Raw genomic sequence first — 27,870 nt, forward strand, 5'->3', positions numbered from 1 at the left:
CAGGATTGGGAGTCACTTACACACACGGTTCACATGCTCACTTCATCTCTGATTTCCTTAGCCTCCTCACTTCTAAAAACTGGACTCCAGTTCTCTGCTCACTACTGCCCGCCAACATACTCTTGGACTTTTCCTCTTCTGCCAAAACTCTGATCCCCAAAAATCCTATTCTTTGGCACCATTGCACCATTCTTCCCTTTACAGCTCATTTATTCAAGAATCTTTTCCAAATAGTGTCCGACTCCGTCAATACTTTCATTCTTCTGATCTTACCCCTTTCTTACTGCTGCAGATCTTCCTCAGGTCCTCACTTTCACTCTTTCCAAGCTAATACATAAATGAGCCATGGTGCAATCACTCACTTCATGTCTGCTTTTATAGTCATCAGCAGTAGTGGTCCCCCAGGCTGCTTTTAAACTGTTGGGTGGCTAAAGACATCAGAAATTTATTCTTTCACAGTTCTAGAGTCAAGAAATCCAAAATGAAGGTGTCGTCAGGCCATCCTCTGAAGTTATCTCTTAATTCTCCTGTAAAGAATCCTTCCTTGCCTCTTCTTAGCTTCTGGTGGTTGCTGGCAACCATTGACATACAGGTTTATAACTGCATCATCCCAATTTCTCCTTTTGCGTTCACATGGTTCTCTTCCTTTTGTGTGTATGTGTGTGTCTCCAAATCCCCCTCTTCTTATAAAGGCACTAGTCACTGGATACAGGGCCACTGTAATCCAGTATGACCTCATCCTAACTTGATTACTTCTGTAAAGACCCTATTTTGAAATAAGGTCACATTCACGGACACTGACTTAGGACTTTAACATATCCTTTGGGAGGCACAATTCAACACACTATACCCTGAAAACACCAAAACTACTTTATGCCTGCCACCTGAGCAGTCATCCAAGCTGAGGAAGGCCCTCACCCTGCTGCAGATCTCACTGGAATGATTTCAGTTCAGTATTTAAGGGAGTGCTCAGCACCGACCAGCAATACTAGCGCAGACCTAGGGAACTTGCTTTCCCATGCTAGACAGCTGGCTCATGCATTCCCGCTCCTCCTCAAGCTTCCGGTATCCCGCAGTGGAGAGGCAAGCGCTGCTGAGAGATTCATAGAGAAAACAAAAGCAGACTATACTACCTCATATTTTCCCCACCTCTCTGGCACATACCTGCGCCACTTGTTTTCCTTTCCATCCCAAAGGATGACCAATCCCTGACCCATATTTAATACCAGTCTAGCCCGCATCGCATCTCCTTTTGCCAAGTCAAGGCCTTTTTCTTGCAAATATTACTTCTATCTGCTACCTCATCAGTTTTCCACTTCAGTGATACTTTCAGAAACATAATATGTCACTCTTGATAACTGCAGACAACCACATCCTTCACTTATATCCGCCCCCAACCCCAGCCACTCGTCTTTCTGTGGTCCATCACAGCTGCCAGAGAGCTGCGACTCCATGTAGTCACTTCTATCTTCTCATGCTCTGGGATTTTAAAGCCTGATTAATTATGAAAAATATTATAGAAATGAGAGGCATAAAGGCATATATCATATGTGCACATTTTAACAAATGGTAATCAAAAATGTGCACACCTTTATAACATCCTGCGAGCTTAAAAAATAGAATACCACCAAAGCCTTTGAAATCTTCCACTACCGCATGCTTTTCCCTTCATTTTGGAATTATCATTGTCCTAAATTTTGTATTAATCATGTCCATATTTTTCAGTACAGTTTTTTTATTACATGTACTTATCTCTAAACAAAGATAAGACAATTTCATATATTATATTGTTTACTGAAATAACTATAAAAATTGATTTCTATTGTTTAATTCTTGTGATTTGCTTCTTTCAAAACATCACGTTGAGATGCAGTGTTAAAATGATTAAAGAGGCTATTAGACTGGTGTAGCTCTAGTGAATTTGGTAGCTTATATGAACAAACCAAAGCCAGTCACCACGATTTTTCTGAAATCTGAAAAACTAGAACTTAAGAACAACTATCATGACAGCCAAATAACTACATTTTCCCAAAGAAGACAAACATTTAAGTTCTAGCCAATTAAAGTATTTCTTTGCTTTGGTTCTGTGTCTTCTTAAACCTCTGCCCTAGCCCCTGCCCATGGAGTGCCTCTAACTACTTTTTCATTTTTGGCACTGTTTGATTCAAATTGTTGTTTGCTTAAATAAATTCAGTTTAACCTTTTACAGAAGCCATGTTGACATGAGTAGCTATAGCTGATTATCAATTTTAACTGTTGTATACTATTCTACTATAATATATACATTCTAATAATTATACATCCGTTCTCCTGACAATGGACATTAGGCCATGTCTGATTTTGTGCTGTTACATATAATCCTGCTATGAACATTCACACACATGTCTCCTACTACACATGTGCAAGCATTTTCTTAGAAGTGAAATTATTGGGTGATAGCATTTGCTCATATTTAAATTTTTCCAGATAAATGCCACAATGTTCCCTCAAAATTTACATTCATGCGAACAGTGCATGTGAGAGTTTCTATTTCTTCATATCATTACTATTACCAGAATAATCATTTTTCTCTTTTTGGTCAATCTGGCATGTGTACAACAGTATCTTATTGTGCTTTCAATTAAAATTCCATTATACTAAGAGACTGAACATCTTTTGATATGTTTATAAGCCATTTGGGAGGCTTTTTTTTTCTGATGCTTACTTATATATTTTTGTCCATTTTTCTCTGCTCACTGTCTATCAAGTTCTTTGTCTTGTTTGTCATTTTTGGAGTTATTTCTTTGCTACTTATATGTGCTACAAATATCTTTTCCAAGTGTGGAGCTTGTCTTTTCTTAGAATTATATCAGTACTATTTTGAATTCGTTCAGTCAGCACTGTCTGTGATTTGGGTTGTGATCTTATAATTTATTATCCAAACTGAGCAAGGGAAAGGAGGTGCTAGTAATAATTATTCTGAAATGATATGAATATGAATATGAAGACTGTCTTAACCAGCTGAGATTCATGGTCATACATGTCATGCAATCTGTGTTCTAGACACACCTCATTAATATCAGATCTATTGTTCAGGCTCATAGATATTCCCCCCCCCATAACTTCCATGACAGAGTATGTAATTGAATCCCAGGGGCCAAGCCACTTTTTTGACTAATATAAATTGTCCCCAAGTACTCTTCTAATATTATATAACTAACGAAATTCAAAAGGACTTTATTTTTTTTCCTTTTTAAAACAGTAATCTCCTCATCCAATATGGGGCTCAAACTCACAATCCCAAATCAACAGTCACATGCTCCGCTGACTAAGCAAGCCAGGTGCCCCAAAGGAACTTTATTTTAAAATTCTGTATACTAACTTTTCCTGAAGAATCCTGACATGTGTTAGTAGATCAAGTGATTGACATCTGACTCATCCATGTAGATACTAAAATGTAGTTCAGGTGGTAAACATAGGCTGAGCATACCACAAATCTAATGCAGTGCTAATATCAAGGGACAAAAAATGCCTGACTATGGCCATTTCATATAAATTTGAACCCACAATTAAAAATGACTAGCCTTTGGTCCTGATCTGGTCTTTGGAGTCTTTTTTGCTCAAAATTCAAACTGACCAGAGGCTGGGAGAACATGCGCATGGAATACATGGTCAGAGCCCTGTGGTCCTTGGTATGAAGAAGAAAGTAATGTATAGCAATATTTCCAAAGGTCTTGAGGCACTCTGTTCACTGAAGTGTCCTTGGGGGAAAAAAGGGTATGATGTGTCAAATTTATTTGCTAACTGTTGTTTACTACATTCCCTCTTGAAGATTCACCAAGGAGAATGTTAAGGATCTGAAATGACCTAGGGCTTACAATTCTGCTTGTTTTGTCCTCTTTCTGCTTGCAAATGAAAAAATCGTCACATCAACTCCTATGTTGCTATCCAGAGTGTGGGAAAGCAGGTACAGTGTACGGTGGAGAAGGGAATTGGGTGTGTTGAGGCACTTTTGTACATCCTATGATAAAGGAATTTGGGTTGACCTGCAGAAATTGTAATCTAGGTTTGGCATGCCTGCTTGATCCAACGCAGTCTTCCTCCATCCACATAATCTCTGACACATAACTTTGTATATAGATATATTAAGTGCCCCTCCATAGTACTACATCATTGAACCTGAAAGATTTCCCTTTTCTTCAAGTTCTTGGTACCATGATAACCATCACCCTGAACTGGTACAGTTCCCAAGTGTGTCTGTGTCCTCCAGTATTTTCCCTACAGTAATTTTGGTTTCCTCAGGATCTAGAAGAAACAGTTCCACACAACAAACTTAATTGACATTCTAGTTATTTCCTTGAATGAAGTGCTAATGCCAAATTACCTTTTATTTTTTCCACAGACTGTCAATCTCACCTCTCCTCTTTAATTCAGTACCATGCAATTGTATTAGATAAATAATTTATCTTAATTAAGCTATACATCTCAATCTCATATGCTCTCATAATTTAAGCTAATGTAAAATCATATCCCAAATGTTTAGGTTATATACTCAAAACTATGTGCACCATACCATATGGGTGATTTTAGGAATCTTCAGTAGTATTTTTAATGATATGCCATCTTTACATTAGGCAATAACTTTACGAATGGCTCACTGTATATAGCAGATGTATAAAAATTCCTCTGTTGTGTGGTTTCAAGACTGAAAAGCAATTCTTAGTTGAAGAAATGTATGGTCATGTTGTTAATAGAGAATTTAAACAATTTATGAATTATCTCTAAATTTTTTTGAGGGATAATGCTCATGTTAAGTCTAAATTTCTCAACCAAATGGAGAGTTGAGTATTAATTCTTTTGAAACTTTTATATTGGGTCTAAGATGATTTAGCAACCTAATTTGCTAATTTCCTGCAAAAGATGCTGATCTCTTCAAAACTTGATTGGATAGTGTGCTTCATAGATAGCAGAACTTACAGAGTTGTTTTACTGCAAATCAACATTTTTATCTATATGTCACATTTTTCTAGGAAGAAAATATTCTTTTTTAGCATAATCTTCAATCTAAAGTTCTCTACCAGTGCCTCAAAATTATGTTTTGTTTTATGTATTTTCTTGATTATGCACTTCTACAGAGTAAGGATTAGCATACTGAAGATTCCATAATATAGAGTCCCAATCAGTTTTACATTCAACTAAAATTTTTCATGAAAATATAAATGGAATTTTAGATTCACGTTACAACTCTCAATCAAAGTCTATAACGTCTATGTAAACACTTCCAACTGTAATTTTTTAAAAGACATTCCCATCAAGTTACTCAAAATTACATTTTCTAATTTTTCTCTGATATATACACCAATGATATATTCTATCTCAAGATACTGGCACTAAATAAAACATGCATTTGTTTATATATTATATACAAATATATATATATATATATACAAATATATATATAATATTAGTACCATCATTAATACCTGTGCAGCTCCAAAAACGAAAAATGTAATCATATTTACATCTTGCATAAAACTGAGATTTGACCATGAATCTCAGAGAAGCTGAAAGTATATTTTTTCTAAAATCAAATACACGTCATTACAACTAAAATAATTTTCATTAGTGACAATTTGTTAAGTACTTCATCTAATTGAGAAAAAGCATCAAAGAAACCAGCATTTGTCCCTAAGCATATTGTCAAAGCTAATATTGATGCAAATGCCATGGTATCAGTTATCAGTTAATATTCACAATCTGAAGATATAAACCTTAAAAGGAAATTATGACATTACACGAGCAGTAGTTAAAATTTTGGGGGCTTCATTTCATTAAAAACACAATGACTTTCACTGGTGGACAAATTATCTTGCCTCCTGGTTTGGTCAAGTGATTAATTTTTAGGAAAATTAAGTTTGATGTGTTTAAGAAACTGAAGAGATCATTTATTCTGCAAAATAAGAAACAAAAATATAAACTACTTAAAAAGGATTTATGATCTGGACAAATTAACATTTGCAAATGAAAATAAATTTTAAGAAGAGTAAATTCACAGAAAAGGGTGAATAATTATGTATATTATTTCAACGCAACAAATACTAATAGCAAGAAACATTTCGTAAGCCAGCCTCAAAAATTAGCATTGGCCCTGTCTGTAGCAGAAAACTTAAATTAGTAAGCTGCTGAAATACGTTCCTTTCGCTTTTTTTAAAGTTTTATTCAACATACTTGCTTTTACTTGTTTTTCACTTGGAGCTGTTAAAGATAAGAAACAGTAAAGTCTAAATTAATTACAGTCTCTAAAATAGTTTTAAGGTTATTTAAATTTTTTAAAAGACTGTATTATAACCTTGGAAACTAAGGAAAAACATAGATCTGACAAGGAGAAAATACAACACCGGGCCATTTTCTTTGGTATACTATAAATATATGCCATGAACCATAGATTTTTTTGCATTTATATATCTTCTCCCAACACAGAATGCTCATTCACAACTTATTCATTTTGCTTTGCCTTTTAAATTAGCTAAGAATCTGTTTTTATATACAAGCCAATGCATTTTCCTTAAAGTGGTATGAAAATAACGAAGTGATTTGATAAAGTATCCAATGGTTTCAATTGTTAAAATACAGCTAATTACTGCAAGCTGCTATGCTGTAATCACACCCTGAAATGAACAGATAATGATTTCAAGCAATTTAAGTTATTGTATTTTGTCAGGTTTAACATTAGACAATAATGGTTAGCTATTAATATTCTTGAAACCAATCATAGCCATAGTCACTCTGCATGTTTCTCTGTGTTTATATGTTTCTATGATATATACTCTATTTTAGTTTTCTGCATATGTACATAAATAAGAATATGTGTTTGGCCCACCTGTGGAAATGTTACTCACAAATGAACAAATACTCTGTTCCTTGTAAGGTGGAAAAAACATTCCTTCCCAAAGGACAAATAATATCAATATTAATGTGAAATGGTGAAATATGATCATTTCATCTTGGAAATTATTTAAAAGTCATTCCCATTTAAATTTTTTTTAAATGTGGTTATTCTATTTGGTGTTTCTCCTTTCATTTAATCAACCATTATCAAGTGCCTACTGTGTGCCTGCCATTATAATAAGCACTCTAATTTCTGACTATTTAAAATGGAAAAAAGAAAAGGTAATGTAATTATAACAGTATAATAAGTGATATTATAAAGGAAAGAGGATGATGTAATGGGAACTAATTGGAAGAATAACTAAATGGATTTGAGTTGTCTGAGGAAGTTTTAAAACTCAGAAGAAGAATAAGAAATGTAGCTTTGAACCTGTGGTTTGCTCTGGTCTGTGGTGGGGGGCGGAGGGTGGGAAATAGTTGAGGTATATTTGTATGGTTGGTTATTTACATAACACTGAGTAAATGCAATTTCCATTTAAATACAATAAAATGGGAAGAACAACTAATGGACATTATATGATTAATGGAGGTTATATGAATCTATGACCACCTATACACGTACACACACACGCACACACGAAAACTCAGTGAAGTTCTTTGAGTAGAAATTTGAAGGCAAAATCAACATATAATATTTTAAAATGAAGTCAGTAAAATAAGACTTAGAAACTGGCATTTATTTTCATTTGAAACAACTAATAAGGCAGCTTAATGCGAGAAACCTTTAAGAAAACCATTTGGTATTTGTACCAACGGCATTTTTAGATATGTTTGTTTGTACGTGTGTTTTAGTGATTGTCTGAATCTCAATTCAATTTCCTCCCATTAGAATGTAAATATATTGAGGGCAAAATCTACCTCTACTTTCATTGCAGCTCCCCTGAGTACTCAAGAAATGTCATTAAGACATTTTGAATAGGGAGATAATATTTGCAGAATTAAATACTCCATATTTTACAAGTAAAGCAATACTGGCTGCATTTACAGAAAGTGTTTTTTTTTTCTTGTTTTGTTTTATTTTTGTTATTTAACACTCAACAGTGCTTCTCAAACAACGCTCTGACAGATTCACTGGGGTCTTAGGAAGTAATGGATTCTGATTCAGTCTAGGCTGGAGCCAGAGACACTGCGTTTCTAACCAGCTGATGCTGCTGGCTTACAGAGCACTCACTGGGGAGCAGGAGTGTAACATATTATTTGGCTTCTGTTTTCTAAAACCACACTGATGTTAACTTTACGTCAAGAACTTGAAATAAAGATCATAAATTAAAGGGATTTCCTGCCCTCTCCTGGCATGGCCTTTACCACCTGTCTAAGCTGCAGCATTATTAAACATTGGACATCAGGTGGAAAGAACCCAGGAACATCGGTCAAACTCACCTGAATGTTCCTTCTTTGATGACTTCGCTGTACCAAAGGAAAAAAGAAAAAAGTCAACATTTTAAGCCATTCTATTGCAATTCAGTATTCAATCGCAAATTAAACAATAAAATGAAAGTCGGATAGAGGAATTTAAAAAGTTACCTGGTTCCACATGTTTTTCTTTCTTTTCCTGTTCTGAAACATATTATTATTGTTGTTGTTATTATTATTATTCCAATTTTATATGTCACAGTTTAATTGTTTTACACAGAGAAACGTGTATGTGCTAATGTCGGACTGTAACAACAAATAAAACAAACTAATAAAACTCATAAAACAAATCTTTTCTTCTCTTTCCCTCACTGAGTTCCATCACAGAACAGCATAAAAATATTCTATGTAAGAGGAGCTGAAATTTTTCATGGATAATAAACCAAAAAAATTAAATAGAGTCTATAAAGAATGGAAAATAATTAATTTGCTATTTATTAGATCAACATGAAATACATTTGGGATAAAAAAATGAACACAAAGGATAATTGTTACAGCTGTTTTAAAATAATTTTCAGAGAAGGATGGACAGATTTCACATGGACTTCCTTATTGAAGGTGAAATCTTATATTGAAAAGTTATTTGTTTAAGACAAAGGCTTTGCTGAGGCAAACTGAAGACACTAAAATAGATTGAATTTTCAGTGGAAAACAAAACACACTTCCCTCATTTTAGGACAAACACTCTTTGTAGAGTCCTTATTAGATAGTATTTCTTTTTAAGAACCCATTTTTGCCAATATGGTATGAGACAAAGCATTATTCTGGCCTCGAGAGTAAGATAACACTCATATTATAATAAGAACTAATTTTATACAAAGTGCAAGTACTAATTTTAGACTAAGTGCTATCATCTGCAATCCTGTTTTTTATGTTGCCTTGACAAGCTTGTCAAATTAATTTAAAAGGAGATTCTCAAGAAATGTTTTAACACAGGTACATTATTATCAGATTTTTAAAGAAAAGGTATGGGGAGATTATTTTAAAGTTTCATTCAATGAATATATTTTGGAGACTAGAAGGTGTTTATACCGAAGGAATTTTAAGAACTGTATTTTAGAAACATAGAGGGCCATCAGATCTTCTACAGTCATCTCATCGTCTCTCAACTGTACAATTTTGTTTATCAAGAGTGTAGCCATGTAAGAATAACAAGCAATTTATCCAGTCACACAGAGCATGCGGGCAGTAAAACAAACTTAAAAAAAATCACTTGACCAGTGTCACAGGTCAAAAAGAAGACACTTAGGTGACTTAACTAAAATTAAACATGGTGAGAACATTACCAGAAATTGTTTGAAAAACATGGAGTAATTAAATGTGTTGCTTAATTTATTGCTGAACTGGGGCACCACTCATGTAACATTTCTAGGAAATTGCAAAGTGATGACAGTTGAAAAAATACTAGAAGTTGATCTGGGTAAGCATTAAAGTTGAATTCCAGCTACATGTGATATTACAAATCTAAAGTAAGGGCCTTCCAATCACATCAGAAAGCCATCATGTAAACAAAAAAATACCTGTGCTAATTTGGAACAATGTGAAGGAAAAGGCTGTTGAGAGCACTTATTATGTAGGATAATTCAGGATGTAATTATTGAATTATCTTCAATAAATATACATTAAGGTACCCTTTAATTCTACAGGGACTGCCAAATCATATCTATGATTGATTTACTTTTTATTTTGAGAAAAATTATAGTTCACAAGAATTTTTAAAAATATGTATATGATGGTCCCATGTACTCTTCACCCTTTTTCCCCACCATGATTTATTTTAAGCTAAGAAACCCTAAAACTTCTTAATTGTGATAAGTAGAAAAGTAGAAGCAAAATAAGAATGTAGGGATGGAGATGTATAATTGAATGAAGCAATCTTAAAGCCAAAAATCCAAATCCAACAAATTCAAAGATACAACAATAACAATAGAAGCAAGTGTAGGGTCATTTGGGTGGCTCGGTCAGTTGAGCATCTCCCTCTTGGTTTCAGCTCAGGTTATGATCTTGTGGGTCATGGGATCCAGCCCCAGGTCAGCCCCCAAGCTCAGCGGGGAATCTATTTTTCCCTTTCTTTCCCTCTGCCCCCCCCCCCCCCCCATCNCGCATATGAGTACATGTGCTCTCTCTCAAATAAATAAATCTTAAAGAAAAAGGCAACTCTAGATGAAAAACAAGAGAAAATAAGTTAATTTAAAAAGAATTATTAGCTGTTTAGAGGAAAATTCTTTTTCTTTTCACTATTACTGCCCAAGTCACAATCCACTGAACTTCTCCATGAGGGAAGCAGTTGGGATGTAAATGAATGCCTGGGAAGGCATTTTTTTCTTAAATGAAGTATACCAGTGCTCCAAAGATTGCCAAGGAGATGCAGTGTGTCTGTGAGATCTTTTCAATTATATAGCCTGCAATAAAGTGAGGGCCTTAAGGATATCTATCTATCTATCTATAATTTAACATCATTTTTCACATTTCGGTTGTCCTCCGTTTTCCTGCTAGTGCAATGGTTTATAGAGTGTTTCTGTATCCGTGAGCCAGTCCCCATCAGCAGCTGTGCACGCACATAAATCTGCAACTGAAGGAACACATACTTCTCTATAGATAGATTGCTCCCCCTGGCTGAGTTGTACTCTAATTTCATGATTCATCCCACAGAATATTTTAGAGCATTTTTATGACATAGAATGCCTCAGTGTCCTAACCTTTTGCAGGACCAAAACATACATAAAATTTTCAAAAAATGGTGTATATTTTAAAACAGAGTTTTTAAAAAGTATCACTGGGATCCTTAAAAGCTCTGCGTTTCTGGGAATGTAATCATTTTTAATGGCTGATTGAGTTGGGTTAAGTTGGGAGTTTTTTGTTTCCATTTGTTCACCATATCTTAATTTCTTCAGAGGAGAGCATGTATTTGCAAAAGATACAACCTCAAGGCATCTAGCTTTACTGTTAGCAAACAGCTTTAACACAATGTTAAAGCAACAGTGGATGCTGCCTAAGGTATGGATTCCAAGCAATGCTATTATGCAGAACTCATAGCGCTTGCAGCGGGAAATCACATTAAGAATGAAATGTCACATATCATATGAACATGCCAAAATATTTATGGATTACAAGAAGAAAGATAATCGGAAAGTGGTTATGAAACCAGCCTGAAAAAGAACTTCTATTTGGTCTTTTTTAAGGACTGAGAACAAACCAGATTACAAAGACTAGATTTACATGAACAGTTTTGGGGAATGAAATGAAATAGTATTTTTGGTTATGAGGCTGTGGATAATATTATTAGATGATTGTACGAATTTGGAAAAGGACTTTAAGGATGACTGCCATGGTTTTCAGTCCCTCTGACCCTCAGGTTGTGGGGTTTTTTATAATAATTTTTTATTATATTATGTTAGTCACCATACAGTACATCCCTAGTTTTTGATGTAAAGTTCCACGATTCATCACTTGCGTATACCACCCAGTGCACCATGCAATACATGCCCTCCTTAATACCCATCACGGCCTATCCCATTCCCCCACCCTCCTCCCCTCTGAAGCCCTCAGTTTGTTTCCCAGAGTCCATAGTCTCTCATGGTTCATTCCCCCTTCTGTTTGCCCCCCTTTCTTCTTCCCTTTCTTCTCCTACTGATCTTCCTACTTCTTATGTGTATTTTTTCATTATAACAAAACAACAAGTAGAGTTCACATGCATAAAATATAAAAAAGAGATATTCAAAAATGCAAGTCTACGTATACCAGCAGGCCAATAATAGTTGTAAAGAGAAAAAAACGTATACACAAATATACTTTGCATGCATTTCCTTACTTTTTTCCTTGGGGTGTTCTGTTGAAAGAAATGAAAACAAAACAAAAACAAACGAAAAAGAAAAACAATTGCTCTTATGTTTTTAAAACCTTCAAAGATAAAATTAGTCCCCCAACATGTTGACTAGACTGTAATTTTTCCAACCCCTTCCCCCATTCTCTCTCCTCAAATTTCAGTGTTGCTTTGAGGTATTGCCAATTACTACTGTAGGTGTTTCCATAATTTGAGTGCAAAACATTGACAATGAATCAACCTAAGATTATACTGTTTAACCATTTTCAATGATTTATACCTTGCAGTCTTCTTAAACACAGGTGAACACATAATCACATATAAGCAAATACAAAAGAAACAGGTATCCTTGCCAGATGAGTTATGATTCTATTCAAGACTTAAAGGAACAATTCAGTTCCTAATTGATGCTGATGTATCCAAGATTAATTGAATTTATGCTTTCTAGTAAAATAAATGCTTGATACTGAACATGGTTCAATTTCTTGTCAAGCAAACATTTCTTTGAAAACAATTATTGTGAAAGTTAACATATGCAGTATTTATTTTTTATTTTGCTAAATATCTCTCAGCAATATTGTCGGTAAAGATTTGACTCTTCCATCATATTCTCTCTTCCTCTTTTTCTTTCTTTGTCTCCCCTGTCCCACATATTGATTTTTCTTCTTCAATAATCCTTTAAGAAGAAATATAATTTGGGATTCAACAAATATAAGACAGAAAAGGAAAATATTTCCAATACCTTCTACGGGTGTTTTTGTTTTCTTAGAATCTGAAAACACAAAGATAAATTATTGATAAAGCAGATATCACAAATCAACAACTGATTAGTTTACAATAAAGTGCCAAATACTCTGAAATAATCTTCAATAAAGTGGAATGATCACATAATGTATTTCTAGAATAGTTTTTGAGAAGATGAGTGTTAGAGTGAGGCAGTACATAAGAAATTTTCTGAAATAGAAAGACTACAAAAAAGGACAGAGATGAAAGAAAATATCCACATACAGTTTGCACAGAGATTAGATTGTGCCTATCAAAGCTAATAACCTTTTAATAGAAAGTCAAGCTGAGCCAATATATGGTCTGCTTCCATAAAGATGGGCTGAAGCCTGTGAATTTAGTCTGTGGTTTCTTCTCAGTCTAAAGCCACCCAGATCACCTGCTTTTCACTCTCTGAATAATCAATATATTTACAATTACAAATATATAATCATTTCTATTGTAATGGGAAAAAAACAGGTTGATGTCGGTTCAAAGGTTACAGATGAATACATTACATTTAGTAGCTGCTATGGAGTAATGTGTATTCAGGGGTCAGCAGACATCTATTTTATTTTTAGTCTTTTGGGTGTTCAGCCTAGATCTGAAAATTTTATTATTTTTTAGTATTTAGGTCATGCAACTTTCTGTTCCTATCACTTGAAAATAAAATGAGAGGTTTTTGACCCCATTTATTTTAGAATAGAGGCATCTTAAGTTTCTGCTCAGAAATATTTTATTTATCTTCTGTGGTTTTTCCTTTACATCTTTTGTAACTTAACTTTGAAATTTTCTGGATATTACTGAAATTATAATTGTAATAATTAACTATAAATTGATAATTGCAAAAGGTAAATAAATTGTTTTCTGGCTGATAATTATATGCTTGGAGGATTTGTGTGCCTTATAAGGGGGAAGTGGTTGGTACCGTGATTTTACTTTCATAATGAAATAATAGAGCTAAAATATTTGAAGATGACAATGGGAGTGTATTCACAAAAAGCAGTTAGACGATCAACTGAGTTGTTTTACGAAAAAATGATAACCAATGACAGTAATAGAGAGGCAGAAGTAAAACCTCACTTCCATAGAAAGAGCAGTTAGAAACACATTTTAGGAAAGCAACTTGAGAAAGAATCTTGAGAAAGTCATTAAAATGAGCATGATTTTTGATATAGTAAGTCCACTACTAGAAATCCAAAGAGAAAAGTGCTAAATTATCATAAAAATATATATACGAAGAAGCTTTTTCCATGACATTGTTTCACATGTCTAAATAACGGCATTATTAAATAGTACATTCTGAACAGTAGTGGAATTGTTAAAGAATTCATAGACACCCACATAATAGAAAAATACAGTCATTCAAGTGATATTTTTGCAATGTCTTCTCTGTGAATTTCTAATTTTTCTGTAATAGGAGTATATATCCTGTGTAAGGGAAAAACAAACCTTATTTTGAAAAATAATAAATCCTTGGAACGAAACTTATTCACTCAACATTTATTAAGTGTTATTATGTCCAGTGTGGCACTGTAAAAAGAATATTAGACTAGACTGCTCTTAATATCCTTTCTGCCATCCAAAAAAATATTTTTCTTGATATTTAGTTTCTCATCTGGAACTATAACTGAATAGACTAAATTTGCTATCTAAAATGTGCTTGGCAAGCAATTTTTCATTCATTTTCTTCATGAGTAATTACCTTAAACAGATAAGCGAGTAATGCAAATATACAGAAAAATATGATATAAAACGATTTCATATAAGAATATGATAAATATCCTCTTGTTCATATGCCTTAATTAACAATGCAGACATGGATTCTTATAGCACGACAGCTGCAATGATGAAGTAGAAAGTTCAACAATCTTTGTAATTTTCAATTCGTTTGGCTCCAGTACACTGAAGTAGGATTTCTGCCTGCCCAAAAGGTCATGTTACTCTCCTAGTGCACAGCCAATATGGAAAACACAGGAAGATTATGATGAGTACGTGACCGTTCAGGAATACAAATGAAAATAAAGCTTGGGAAGACTGGTGGGACAGACAGAAGATAAAATGTGGTGGGTAAGGAGAAGACTATTTGCACCCCCATATCTCTATTCTCAACTAGATGCTGGCGTGAGGTAGATATATAAAGCTGAATACAATATGTGTATCTGTGAAATGTCTGTTGTTTTAATCTGCTTTCCTTCTCCCTCATAATAACGATTGGTAATATAGGAGTGCCTGGGGGTTCAGTCCGTTAAACATCTGCCTGTGGCTCAGGTCATGATCCCACGGTCCTGGGACTGAGTCCCACACTGGGCTCCTTGCTCAGCAGAAAGTTTTCTTCTCCCTTGCCCTCTGCCTGCCTAACCCCTGCTTGTGTTCTCTCTCTCTCAAATAAATAAATAAAATATTTAAAGGGAAAAAAGGAATTGGTAATATAATGTACCAGGTATCAATTGCATTAAAATGAAAGAATAAAAAATGTGAAGTCCAGGATCAGGTAAAAGATAGAACTTATTAAGATAAAGTAGACCATTTCATGAACAAGAAATATAAAAAAATAACAAGCCATGTTCTCGTCAAGTAGGTTTTAAAAATTCAATACATGTTTTCTAAAAATGGGAGCTATAGTGAAATTAACTTAAAATGTCATTGTAAAATCATGTCTTTGGGTTGAAGTCAACAGAGCAGCAGACTTACATGAGTAAAATACCTGAGCAACAAAAAACATAATGCTTAGAAATGAAAGATCATATACTGACCCTGAAAAGCTATTAGTACCAGCCATTAACACTCAGACTATTAAACTTCATTATACCCTCTCAGCACTATGCTGAAATGGCTTAAAAATATTATAAAGGCTTACTTGGTGAATATACTTCCCTAAAGACCATATGCCCAATAATCTGAACCAGTCTCTTATTAAGAACATTGAAGCTCACAGCAGCTGTGATTTAAAAGAAGTGATGTGTTTGCAATCTGTTCAACTCATCATTCACTCATCTTTAGCAATGCACAGTAGTTTCCCTCATCCCGGGTGGGGGGGGTGGATATGTTCCAAGACCCCCAGTGGATGCCTGAAACCAAACCCTGTATATACTATGTTTTTTCCTATACATGCATACCTATGATAAATTTTAATTTATAAATTAGGCACAGAAAGAGATTAGTAATAATAAATAATTATAAAATAGAAAAATTAAAACAATGTACTATAATAAAAGTCATGTGAATATGGTCTATCTCAAAATATCTTATGGTACTGTAGTCACCCTTCTTGTGATGATGTGAAATGATAAAATAAATGCCTGTGTGATGAGATAAAGTGGGGTGAATGACAGAGGCATTATGACTAATGTTAGGCTACTTTAGACCTTCTAACCATGTGTCAGAAGGAGGGCCATTTGCTTCCAGGTGGTGGTTGACCTCGGGTCCCTGAAGCTGCCAAAAATGACACCGTGGATAAAGAGGGACTACTGGATCGGGTATGGTGTATTATAGTCCTAAGTGATGCCAGAGAAAAATGAAATGCCGGTTGTATGGAAGGAAAAAAATGACTCTTGATAAAGTACTCCATTTCCTTGTATAAGTTGCCCCACTGACATCTTTATTCAGTTACAATAACAGATATTTTGCTTTGTTTTTTAGCATAATTTCTCTTCAGACCTCAATTCTGAAGCCCTAATTCACACATACATTCAACTGACTTGTTCTTGTTCTAGCTATAGCAAATGATAAATCTAATCTGGCTCATTCTCAGTGGAAATGTATCCTTCAGAAGATAACTGTGTTGCAAAACTCAAAGGCTTTCCAGCCCCTAAGAATTCATATGTGAAGCTAAGTTTAAATGAATGGGATCTACCTAGATTGGCTAGTGCAACCCAAGTAGCAGCTAGTGATCAAAATACACCTACGATGAAATTGTCAGTATTTGGCTATGATTTCTCAAACCTAAAGAGGTCGCTGGAATATAACTTCCAATAATAATGATAATAATAAATTCTTCCTTGATTGGAATGTGGAAAATTGAGTACCTGCTCATACTTCTTGTGGATATTATATCGATCTTAAGAGTCCTAGATATTATTGATCCATTCACAGAATAAATATTTGTTAAGCAATGTGCAAACTGAGGAAATGTGTTAGTCCCGATAGGGGATAAAATTGAATTAGATGTGGTCCCTTTAATCAAAAGTTTTAAAGTCAATTAGAGTAGAGGGAAAATGAATATCAGTAATATGAGTACAAGGTGGCAAGAAAAAATAAGCAATGGTAGGAACGTATAGATAAATTCTGATGGGAGATTATAAATGAAAAAGAAAGTATATTTAATTAAGAGGGTCAGACAGATGTCTTAGAGGAAGGAGAGTTTTTCTTGAGCCCTAAAAACACTGAATATTCATAGAAGGAAAAGGAAAGGATAAGCTCTATTATGGTAACAGCAGGAGCAAAGGCAAGACAGCAAGTTGCATGTGTAAAATCGAGAATGGCTTGATATGGATGAAGTATGTGATACACACAGGAAGAAAGTGGGCGGAAGTATAGGTAAAGGCTCCAGCACAGGGTCATGGTGGCCTAGCACATAGTCATATTGGCCTTGCTGTTTTAAACCACAGCTAATGTGAGTCTCAGCAGAATGCCTTTTGATCCTTCTGAAATATAGGAGGATGGGAGGCTGTCATGAGACAGTTTCTTTTTTTTTTTTAATATTTTATTTATTCGACAGAGATAGAGACAGCCAGCGAGAGAGGGAACACAAGCAGGGGGAGTGGGAGAGGAAGAAGCAGGCTCATAGCAGAGGAGGCTGATGTGGGGCTCGATCCCATAACGCCGGGATCACGCCCTGAGCCAAAGGCAGACGCTTACGCTGTGCCACCCAGGCATCACAACAGTTTCTTATCACTTCCTGAGTTCTCCTGCCTAGTTCTCCTGCCTAGAACACTTTGAAATAGAGTTGCAGACCATGAAACCATTTGTCTGTAGTTGAGAATTGGNGTTTCTTATCACTTCCTGAGTTCTCCTGCCTAGTTCTCCTGCCTAGAACACTTTGAAATAGAGTTGCAGACCATGAAACCATTTGTTTGTAGTTGAGAATTGGCTCCTCAACACGGAAATGTGCCTAACTTGTGTTGCATTATCTGGCCTCTTTTCTTTGGGTATCATTGTTTTTTGGTATGTAGGACAAGAACCATGAAGTGCTGGCACCTTTAGCTACTCTTGCTTCTACTGGCCATGGAGGTAATGAATTGTCTCTGTCTCAAAAGGGCTCATTGTAGCTTGACTGGTGGAATTATTCAGTCCTTGGTTTTGTCTTTGCCTAAATGTGTACGTGACAGGAGGTCAGGAAACAGACTGTGCAGATTGGATTACAGGTTAAGGCCTGTAGACTATATCTGTGGTTGCTGTGGAGTCACTGAATATTTTAAATAGGTAACAATACGAAAAGTTTTTTGAAGCCAGTTCAATATGTTGAAGGTCCCTATTTAGAGAAAATATTATAGGTAGGATTATTATTTAGGTTAGAGAGTCTCAAACTTTTTCATCTCAGGAATCCTTTAATTCTTTACAATTTTAAAAGACCCCAAACAGCTTTTATTTATGTAGTTTCTATCCATTGATGCTTATAATTTTAAAAATTAAAGTTGAGAAAAATTTAAAATATAAATTTGCTTATGCATTTATTAAAAAAAGAATAAGCACATTAACATAAATAATATATTTTTATGACAAAAATATTTACCAATACAGAAAAAATGGTGCGATGAGTGACTTTGTGAATCTCATTAATGTCTAGCTTAATGAGAAGACAGTTGGATTTGCATATCTGCTTAAGTATTCAATCTGTTGCAATATCGCAAATTATGTAGCCTCTGGAAAACTCCAGTGCACACTCATGGGAGGATGACAATGAACCAGGCAAACGATGACTTCATATTTTTACAAAAATAGTTTTGACCTTGAAGAACAACTGACAGGGTCTCAGAGACCCTCAGGAGTCCTTGACCACATTTTGAGAACGTCTGATTTCAGAGATCGTTGCCCTGGTTCACATGAGAAGTTAGAAAACCAATGTGAGGACACAAACGGCAATGTGAGGTGAGAGCTAGAGGACCGGGAGCTGTGAATGAAGATTAGCCTTTCTAATTATTTTAGGAAAGATTAAACAAAAGAGAGTCCAGCCAAATTAAAAATTCTAGAAGACTAAATGCTAGGGGCAAAGGAGAGACAGAGGTTGAAGCTTATGCCAGAATTTGTGTCTCTGCGTCTACAAAGAGAGTGGGGCAATTACATAAGAAGAAATAGAGAATAAGCACATTTTATAGAGAAAAACACAATTTGATGGGACTTTGAAACTAACGGAAAGTTAGAAAGAATGTGTGTTGACAGATGATGAGTAAAGTGCCTATACCAGGGAAGAGACTGGCACACAGGGGAAATTTCAGTAGAAAAAGGCCTATAAAGGGAACCCAGTTGAATATTCAAAAATGTCCCTCCCCTTAAGCTAAGATATGGTAGCTCTGATGCCAAAACTCCAAAGAACAACAAAACTGATGGGCAAAGCTCAGTGGAACCAAGGGTCTCTCTTGTTAAGTTTTCTGAAAAGGACTTGATGGGACATGGGGGATAAGATCTTAACATGAAAAGCAAATCTTCAGAGTTTACTATGTAGGAAGCCCTTGATCCTTGGTGCACAGATCATCTTTGATAATAAGGAAACTGCTATGTACTTTTGTTTCTGCATTTTAAAATTCACTAAGAAAAGAACTTCCCAGGGCATTCTAGTTAAGCCGTAAAGCCCTCCTGATTTTCTTCTCCTCCAGGAAAGTTGTCAACCATCAGTATCTTTGAACTGTACCCCAAGAGTTTGAATGTGAATAGAAATAAACTTTGTATAAAAGAAAATGTTGAAAATCCAAATTGTATCTGGTAATTTGTATTAAACATTCTCATTTGAATAGACATATTTCCAACAGAGGCAGGAAACCTCTATGGAAAAGCAAGAGCCAAAACTCACGTCCGTATATCTCTCTGCTCTGCTCAACAGGAGAAAGGGAAATAGAAACTCGTGAAACAAAATCAAATGACTGCCTAGAATAGCTGGACATTGAGTCTGTTCTCCTTTATACGATGGAAACAATGAAAATTATTCTAGATAGCTGTCTTTTTTCTTAAACAGCATAATCTTCACAAATACAAAATTTTTCCAAATAAAAGATAAGAGCTAACCTATGAAACTCTTTGGAAATAATAATAATAATAATAATAATAATAATAATAAATAAGGGTATATGTTTTATACATTTTACAGCTGGTGGTGGACACTGGATCGCTTGACTTTCTATGGCAAAGCTCTGCCCAAGGTCTCCACGCTCTTCCAAGTATTATATAATGATTATAAACAATTTCTCAAAGAAAAAGAAAATGAGGCATCTAATCCAGGAAAAATAGAACAAAAAACCCTGGAAGCATAGTAATGAGGAAAAAAAAAAAAAACCCAGATATAAAGCCTAAAGCAATGCAGTTTGTAATTTGACTATTGTTTCATATACCCAAAAGTCTTTTAAGACTTTGGTTTGANCTCAACACGGAAATGTGCCTAACTTGTGTTGCATTATCTGGCCTCTTTTCTTTGGGTATCATTGTTTTTTGGTATGTAGGACAAGAACCATGAAGTGCTGGCACCTTCAGCTACTCTTGCTTCTACTGACCATGGAGGTAATGAATTGTCTCTGTCTCAAAAGGGCTCATTGTAGCTTGACTGGTGGAATTATTCAGTCCTTGGTTTTGTCTTTGCCTAAATGTGTACGTGACAGGAGGTCAGGAAACAGACTGTGCAGATTGGATTACAGGTTAAGGCCTGTAGACTTTATCTGTGGTTGCTGTGGAGTCACTGAATATTTTAAATAGGTAACAATACGAAAAGTTTTTTGAAGCCAGTTCAATATTTTGAAGGACCCTATTTAGAGAAAATATTATAGGTAGGATTATTATTTAGGTTAGAGAGTCTCAAACTTTTTCATCTCAGGAATCCTTTAATTCTTTACAATTTTAAAAGACCCCAAACAGCTTTTATTTATGTAGTTTCTATCCATTGATGCTTATAATTTTAAAAATTAAAGTTGAGAAAAATTTAAAATATAAATTTGCTTATGCATTTATTAAAAAAAGAATAAGCACATTAACATAAATAATATATTTTTATGACAAAAATATTTACCAATACAGAAAAAATGGTGCGATGAGTGACTTTGTGAATCTCATTAATGTCTAGCTTAATGAGAAGACAGTTGGATTTGCATATCTGCTTAAATATTCAATCTGTTGCAATATCGCAAATTATGTAGCCTCTGGAAAACTCCAGTGCACACTCATGGGAGGATGACAATGAACCAGGCAAACGATGACTTCATATTTTTACAAAAATAGTTTTGACCTTGAAGAACAACTGACAGGGTCTCAGAGACCCTCAGGAGTCCTTGACCACATTTTGAGAACGTCTGATTTCAGAGATCGTTGCCCTGGTTCACATGAGAAGTTAGAAAACCAATGTGAGGACACAAACGGCAATGTGAGGTGAGAGCTAGAGGACCGGGAGCTGTGAATGAAGATTAGCCTTTCTAATTATTTTAGGAAAGATTAAACAAAAGAGAGTCCAGCCAAATTAAAAATTCTAGAAGACTAAATGCTAGGGGCAAAGGAGAGACAGAGGTTGAAGCTTATGCCAGAATTTGTGTCTCTGCGTCTACAAAGAGAGTGGGGCAATTACATAAGAAGAAATAGAGAATAAGCACATTTTATAGAGAAAAACACAATTTGATGGGACTTTGAAACTAACGGAAAGTTAGAAAGAATGTGTGTTGACAGATGATGAGTAAAGTGCCTATACCAGGGAAGAGACTGGCACACAGGGGAAATTTCAGTAGAAAAAGGCCTATAAAGGGAACCCAGTTGAATATTCAAAAATGTCCCTCCCCTTAAGCTAAGATATGGTAGCTCTGATGCCAAAACTCCAAAGAACAACAAAACTGATGGGCAAAGCTCAGTGGAACCAAGGGTCTCTCTTGTTAAGTTTTCTGAAAAGGACTTGATGGGACATGGGGGATAAGATCTTAACATGAAAAGCAAATCTTCAGAGTTTACTATGTAGGAAGCCCTTGATCCTTGGTGCACAGATCATCTTTGATAATAAGGAAACTGCTATGTACTTTTGTTTCTGCATTTTAAAACTCACTAAGAAAAGAACTTCCCAGGGCATTCTAGTTAAGCCGTAAAGCCCTCCTGATTTTCTTCTCCTCCAGGAAAGTTGTCAACCATCAGTATCTTTGAACTGTACCCCAAGAGTTTGAATGTGAATAGAAATAAACTTTGTATAAAAGAAAATGTTGAAAATCCAAATTGTATCTGGTAATTTGTATTAAACATTCTCATTTGAATAGACATATTTCCAACAGAGGCAGGAAACCTCTATGGAAAAGCAAGAGCCAAGACTCATGTCCGTATATCTCTCTGCTCTGCTCAACAGGAGAAAGGGAAATAGAAACTCGTGAAACAAAATCAAATGACTGCCTAGAATAGCTGGACATTGAGTCTGTTCTCCTTTATACGATGGAAACAATGAAAATTATTCTAGATAGCTGTCTTTTTTCTTAAACAGCATAATCTTCACAAATACAAAATTTTTCCAAATAAAAGATAAGAGCTAACCTATGAAACTCTTTGGAAATAATAATAATAATAATAATAATTAAGGGTATATGTTTTATACATTTTACAGCTGGTGGTGGACACTGGATGGCTTGACTCTCTATGGCAAAGCTCTGCCCAAGCTCTCCAGGCTCTTCCAAGTATTATATAATGATTATAAACAATTTCTCAAAAAAAGAAAAAGAAAATGAGGCATCTAATCCAGGAAAAATAGAACAAAAAACCCTGGAAGCATAGTAATGAGAAAAAAAAACAAAACCCCAGATATAAAGCCTAAAGCGATGCAGTTTGTAATTTGACTATTGTTTCATATACCCAAAAGTCTTTTAAGACTTTGGTTTGAATACTAATGAATGGAAAAATAACTGTTCATATTACTCTTTTTCCTAAATCAAATGGCAAATTGTTCTTTATTCCTAAGAAGGAATGGTGGGAAAAGATTAACACTTTTGAGGACTGTCTATATCAAAAACTGTGCCAAGGACTTGCAACTTCTTTTTTCTTGTAAAGTCTCTGTATCCTCACCACAGTATTGATCATGTAAATGATGTAAGTTCCAGAATACACCTAAAGATTTGTTATGCATACATGGGGAAATAAACACACTAATGTGTCTTAGTTGGCTTTATTATGATACCATGGTTTTGTTCTCTCTGAACAAATAATGGCCAGCTAAAATATTTTTTTTCTGTCTTCTATCTATGGACTCTTAGATTCCTGTTTAATAGAAGTAGAATGTGAGTTCCAAGCTGCTACGATTATGTAAAATTCTGATGATACTAAATATAAAATATAACACTTGCTTTCTATTTTTCTCAGACTGAACACTAAATAGAATATTATTGTCATTGTCAAAGTTAGAAATGATTGCTTATATCTTCACACTATTTTTACTAAGAAAATAAGCCTAGATTAATAAACAGTGGTGATATCTAGACTTTGTCTGAGTATTGTCAGGGTACAGAAGAAACATCTCTCCAAATCGAATCACAATGACTAAGACAGTCTCNGCTACGATTATGTAAAATTCTGATGATACTAAATATAAAATATAACACTTGCTTTCTATTTTTCTCAGACTGTATGAACACTAAATAGAATATTATTGTCATTGTCAAAGTTAGAAATGATTGCTTATATCTTCACACTGTTTTTACTAAGAAAATAAGCCTAGATTAATAAACAGTGGTGATATCTAGACCTTGTCTGAGTATTGTCAGGGTACAGAAGAAACATCTCTCCAAATAGAATCACAATGACTAAGACAGTCTCAATATTCCCCTTAGCTTGATGAAATTTTAGACAGGTGTCTTCCTGATTATAGGCCCACAACCTCCCTTGTATTAGTACATTTACTTTACAAAACTTGCAACTGTAAATTCTTTCTTTGTTCTTTTGAAATATAAATCTGCTACAACCAGAAATATCTTTCTCAGGACCTAGGAGACATCCTTTTGAAATATAACCATCAACAGATGTAATGCTCCTATATCCCAGTCTCTATGGGAGGGTAGGAGCCTAACTTCGATAAGCAGCAATTAATAAATACAGATGGCCTAATCACAATGACCACCGCCCCACACCCCAACCGCCCAATGTCCTCCAATACCTTCCACTAGCTCATCTCAGAGCTTAAAAATTCTCAGCTTTTCTGTTTCACTGGTGTTGGATTTTGCTTATATTGCGATGGACTTGAGATCTATTGCAATAGACTTTAACAAAGTCTTCCTTACCTGTTAAATCCCTTTGAGTGCATGTTTTCTTTGACAGAAAGGAATATTTTACTCCATCTCAGGACATTCTGACAAAAGGAGATGGTATGCAGGGGATGGACTATGGTTTCTTTGCTATTTGCAACTTAACAGAACAAAGTAGCATCAGTTGCTGGTCCGTGTCAGAGATATAAGTAGTTAGTAGAGTAAAACAGTCTATATCTTTTGCACTTTTGAAATTTGGTAAAACTTCTAATGGAATGGAAGATCTGGGATTTTGAGAGGTTATGTTTTTTCCCCTATATCTTGAAAAGACGAGATTTATAATTGTTTTTTAAAAAGCAGTTCGCCCTTTTATACGAAGTAAGGGAGAAAAATACATTCATGAGACATGTCTGCATAATACAGAACCAGTTATCCAAAGGAAACACAGGCGAGATGGCAAGCAAAACCCAACTCTGGATTTTGGTAAATTGTTTATNGCCTAACTTCGATAAGCAGCAATTAATAAATACAGATGGCCTAATCACAATGACCACCGCCCCACACCCCAACCGCCCAATGTCCTCCAATACCTTCCACTAGCTCATCTCAGAGCTTAAAAATTCTCAGCTTTTCTGTTTCACTGGTGTTGGATTTTGCTTATATTGCGATGGACTTGAGATCTATTGCAATAGACTTTAACAAAGTCTTCCTTACCTGTTAAATCCCTTTGAGTGCATGTTTTCTTTGACAGAAAGGAATATTTTACTCCATCTCAGGACATTCTGACAAAAGGAGATGGTATGCAGGGGATGGACTATGGTTTCTTTGCTATTTGCAACTTAACAGAACAAAGTAGCATCAGTTGCTGGTCCGTGTCAGAGATATAAGTAGTTAGTAGAGTAAAACAGTCTATATCTTTTGCACTTTTGAAATTTGGTAAAACTTCTAATGGAATGGAAGATCTGGGATTTTGAGAGGTTATGTTTTTTCCCCTATATCTTGAAAAGACGAGATTTATAATTGTTTTTTAAAAAGCAGTTCGCCCTTTTATATGAAGTAAGGGAGAAAAATACATTCATGAGACATGTCTGCATAATACAGAACCAGTTATCCAAAGGAAACACAGGCGAGATGGCAAGCAAAACCCAACTCTGGATTTTGGTAAATTGTTTATACAAAAGGAGTAGTGCAATTTTTGCATTGAACATACCTTCCTTCTTTTCATCTTTTTTAGCTGCTGCTGAAATAAAATAAATAAAATAGTGTTAAAATATATTAAGTGATCGCTCTTCAGAATACTCCTGGGAATATGAGACTGTATTCCATGTATTCATAAATTGAGTTTTTATCTATGCACAAATTTATCCATCCAACTTCTGCAATAGAGAATAACCTGAAAATATTATGTTATGTGAAGTTTTTTAAAAAACTCAGATATAAGCATAAAACCAAAAAAAAGAATTAAAAATATTTTTTACATAGATAAGAAGTTAAATAAATAAGTACAGTATGTGTTTAGTATAAGTTCATTTTAGGTTTGAAATAGTTACATCTGAGAAAACCATAAACACCTCTAGGTCTATGCCAAAAATGGAGGTGATATTTCATAAATTATCTGTGCCTAGCTACTAAGAAATTATACACCAGTTTATTATATGCATTTATGACAGTAGTGTTTAAAATGTTCCATTTCAGTGAGGGGCAATGACAAGTCCACCCTCCTTTTAGCAAATGTATGCCATCTTTACACAGAGAGAAGGCACAGCACACTTTAATCACCTTTGAATTCTGACTTTCTCTGCGGTAGAATTTATCTAACCCTGGATCATGAATCTAAATCTGGATACAAATTGTAACTTGTAACATTTCAGGGAGGCACTCAGTTTGGGGTTGCTCCAGGCAAGATGATCCTTGGTTCTCTATAAAGTTCATTCAGGAGCCAAACCCACTCCAAGAAGTCTTAGACCACAGAAATTGAATCAAAGATCGTGCACATGCCCATAAGGTAATCCTGCCTGAGTGAATTAGAATTTGCCGGGCTGCTTAGACCCAACATCTAGGACTACTTTGGGTGTTTAGTCTGTGCTACAATTACCAAAGCACTTCCATGTGCATCTTCTCGCTGGGGCTTCACCTAGACCCACTTAAGTTTTTACTGGCTACAGAAAATTCACTGCCTAGATGGCACTCCATCTGCTCAACATACACCTGCCCGAAAATGAATGCTCACCTCCCCCCTTAAGCTACTTCCTTTCCGTGGGACTTAGTTTTGACAATTATAATCATCTTATTCACCCAGGCCCAAAAGCTCAGCACCATTTTAAATTTTTCCTTTGTTTCATTCTTTATATTCTGTCAAATATTTCTGCCAAATGTCCATATTAGTTGCATTTTCCCCAAGTCATTGATAACTATCATAGTCGAGGTTGTCTCTTACCTTGATACTGACAATAGCCTTTTATAATTATCACTATTTATTTAAGCCATCTACACTAGCAATGCTTTTTTTATCTGCCAGTTTATTCTTTAGTCACGCTCCAAGCCCAAGTGAAGTCATCCTTGACCCATGAGGAATCCCCCAACCCCCAACTCTTATTAAAAATCACTTTGTCTTAACTATGATATTTATTATCTCTACAATTCAATTCAACACTACACGATATTCTATTTATGTTATTATTTAAATTTCTTAGATCTCCAAATTGTAATCTGTTGTATAGAGTCATTTATTTCATACTCTTCTCTGTCTCAAAACTCTGTTAAAATTTTTTAAAATGTACTTCCAAAGAAAGTGTGCTAAATCATAATGATAGGGTTAAATATGCACACATGCGCACGCAGCTTATATAAAACTAGAGTCTAAGTATTATCTTTGCCACAAAAGTAAAAAAAATAAATAAATGGACAGATATAGTCTAGTCTTTTATCACACTGCAAGTATCATTACCAATTTTTCATTTTATACTCCAAAATATCAGCCTTTGCTAGAGCAATACTGCCAATGGTGTTCAAGCTCTGTCTCCTAATGAAGTACATGCAAATATTAATTATTTCTACTCATTATTTAATTATGTGGCTGTGCTATTAGAAAGCCTAAGAGCCATGGAAGATGTGCACAGCACAAGTGATATTTATCCCTGCTTGGTGTCCCTGCTTTGGTGTGTCATTGCCATTTTAGTGAACAGCCCCAAACTCCTGCCTTGTGTGCCATGTTTAATCAACATGTTCATATAATTTCCTTAGAAGAATGTTTCTAACAAGACTTTGAAACTCTAGGGTATTAGTGACCCAACAATAAATCTTTGATTCCAAAAGAATAATTTCTGAGGCTGCCTTGTCTAGCCTAGTTGGAATGTAAAAATGAAGAGCCCCTGGCCCCAAGCTCAAATTTGAAGCAAGTTTCGAGATATCTCTGCAATTTCCTCCCCCTTGAATTCCTCTGATATGACACCGAAGTAACATTAAAATCCTGCCTCGAGTTGTAGTTCCACAGCCACTAAAGCTCTCAGAAGCCTCAATCAAAGCAGAAGTGTCTTAAGGCAAGTGCGT

The 27,870-nt window shown here is 35.0% G+C and overlaps 1 protein-coding gene across 1 annotated transcript in view; it reads right to left on the bottom strand.

The window, feature by feature from the left end:
* TRDN (triadin) overlaps positions 1-27,870 on the bottom strand; it is a 379,865-nt gene that overhangs the window by 136,806 nt on the left and 215,189 nt on the right. The window contains exons 14-19 of the mRNA XM_034669079.1: positions 25,532-25,561; positions 12,906-12,935; positions 12,152-12,169; positions 8,452-8,484; positions 8,308-8,334; positions 6,208-6,234 (exon numbers count right to left, since the gene is read on the bottom strand). Coding sequence (XP_034524970.1) covers positions 6,208-6,234; positions 8,308-8,334; positions 8,452-8,484; positions 12,152-12,169; positions 12,906-12,935; positions 25,532-25,561 — 165 coding nt within the window. The remainder of the gene's footprint in view (positions 1-6,207; positions 6,235-8,307; positions 8,335-8,451; positions 8,485-12,151; positions 12,170-12,905; positions 12,936-25,531; positions 25,562-27,870) is intronic.

Source organism: Ailuropoda melanoleuca, chromosome 10 (assembly GCF_002007445.2).
Source record: "Ailuropoda melanoleuca isolate Jingjing chromosome 10, ASM200744v2, whole genome shotgun sequence".
NCBI classification, from domain to species: Eukaryota; Metazoa; Chordata; class Mammalia; order Carnivora; family Ursidae; genus Ailuropoda; species Ailuropoda melanoleuca.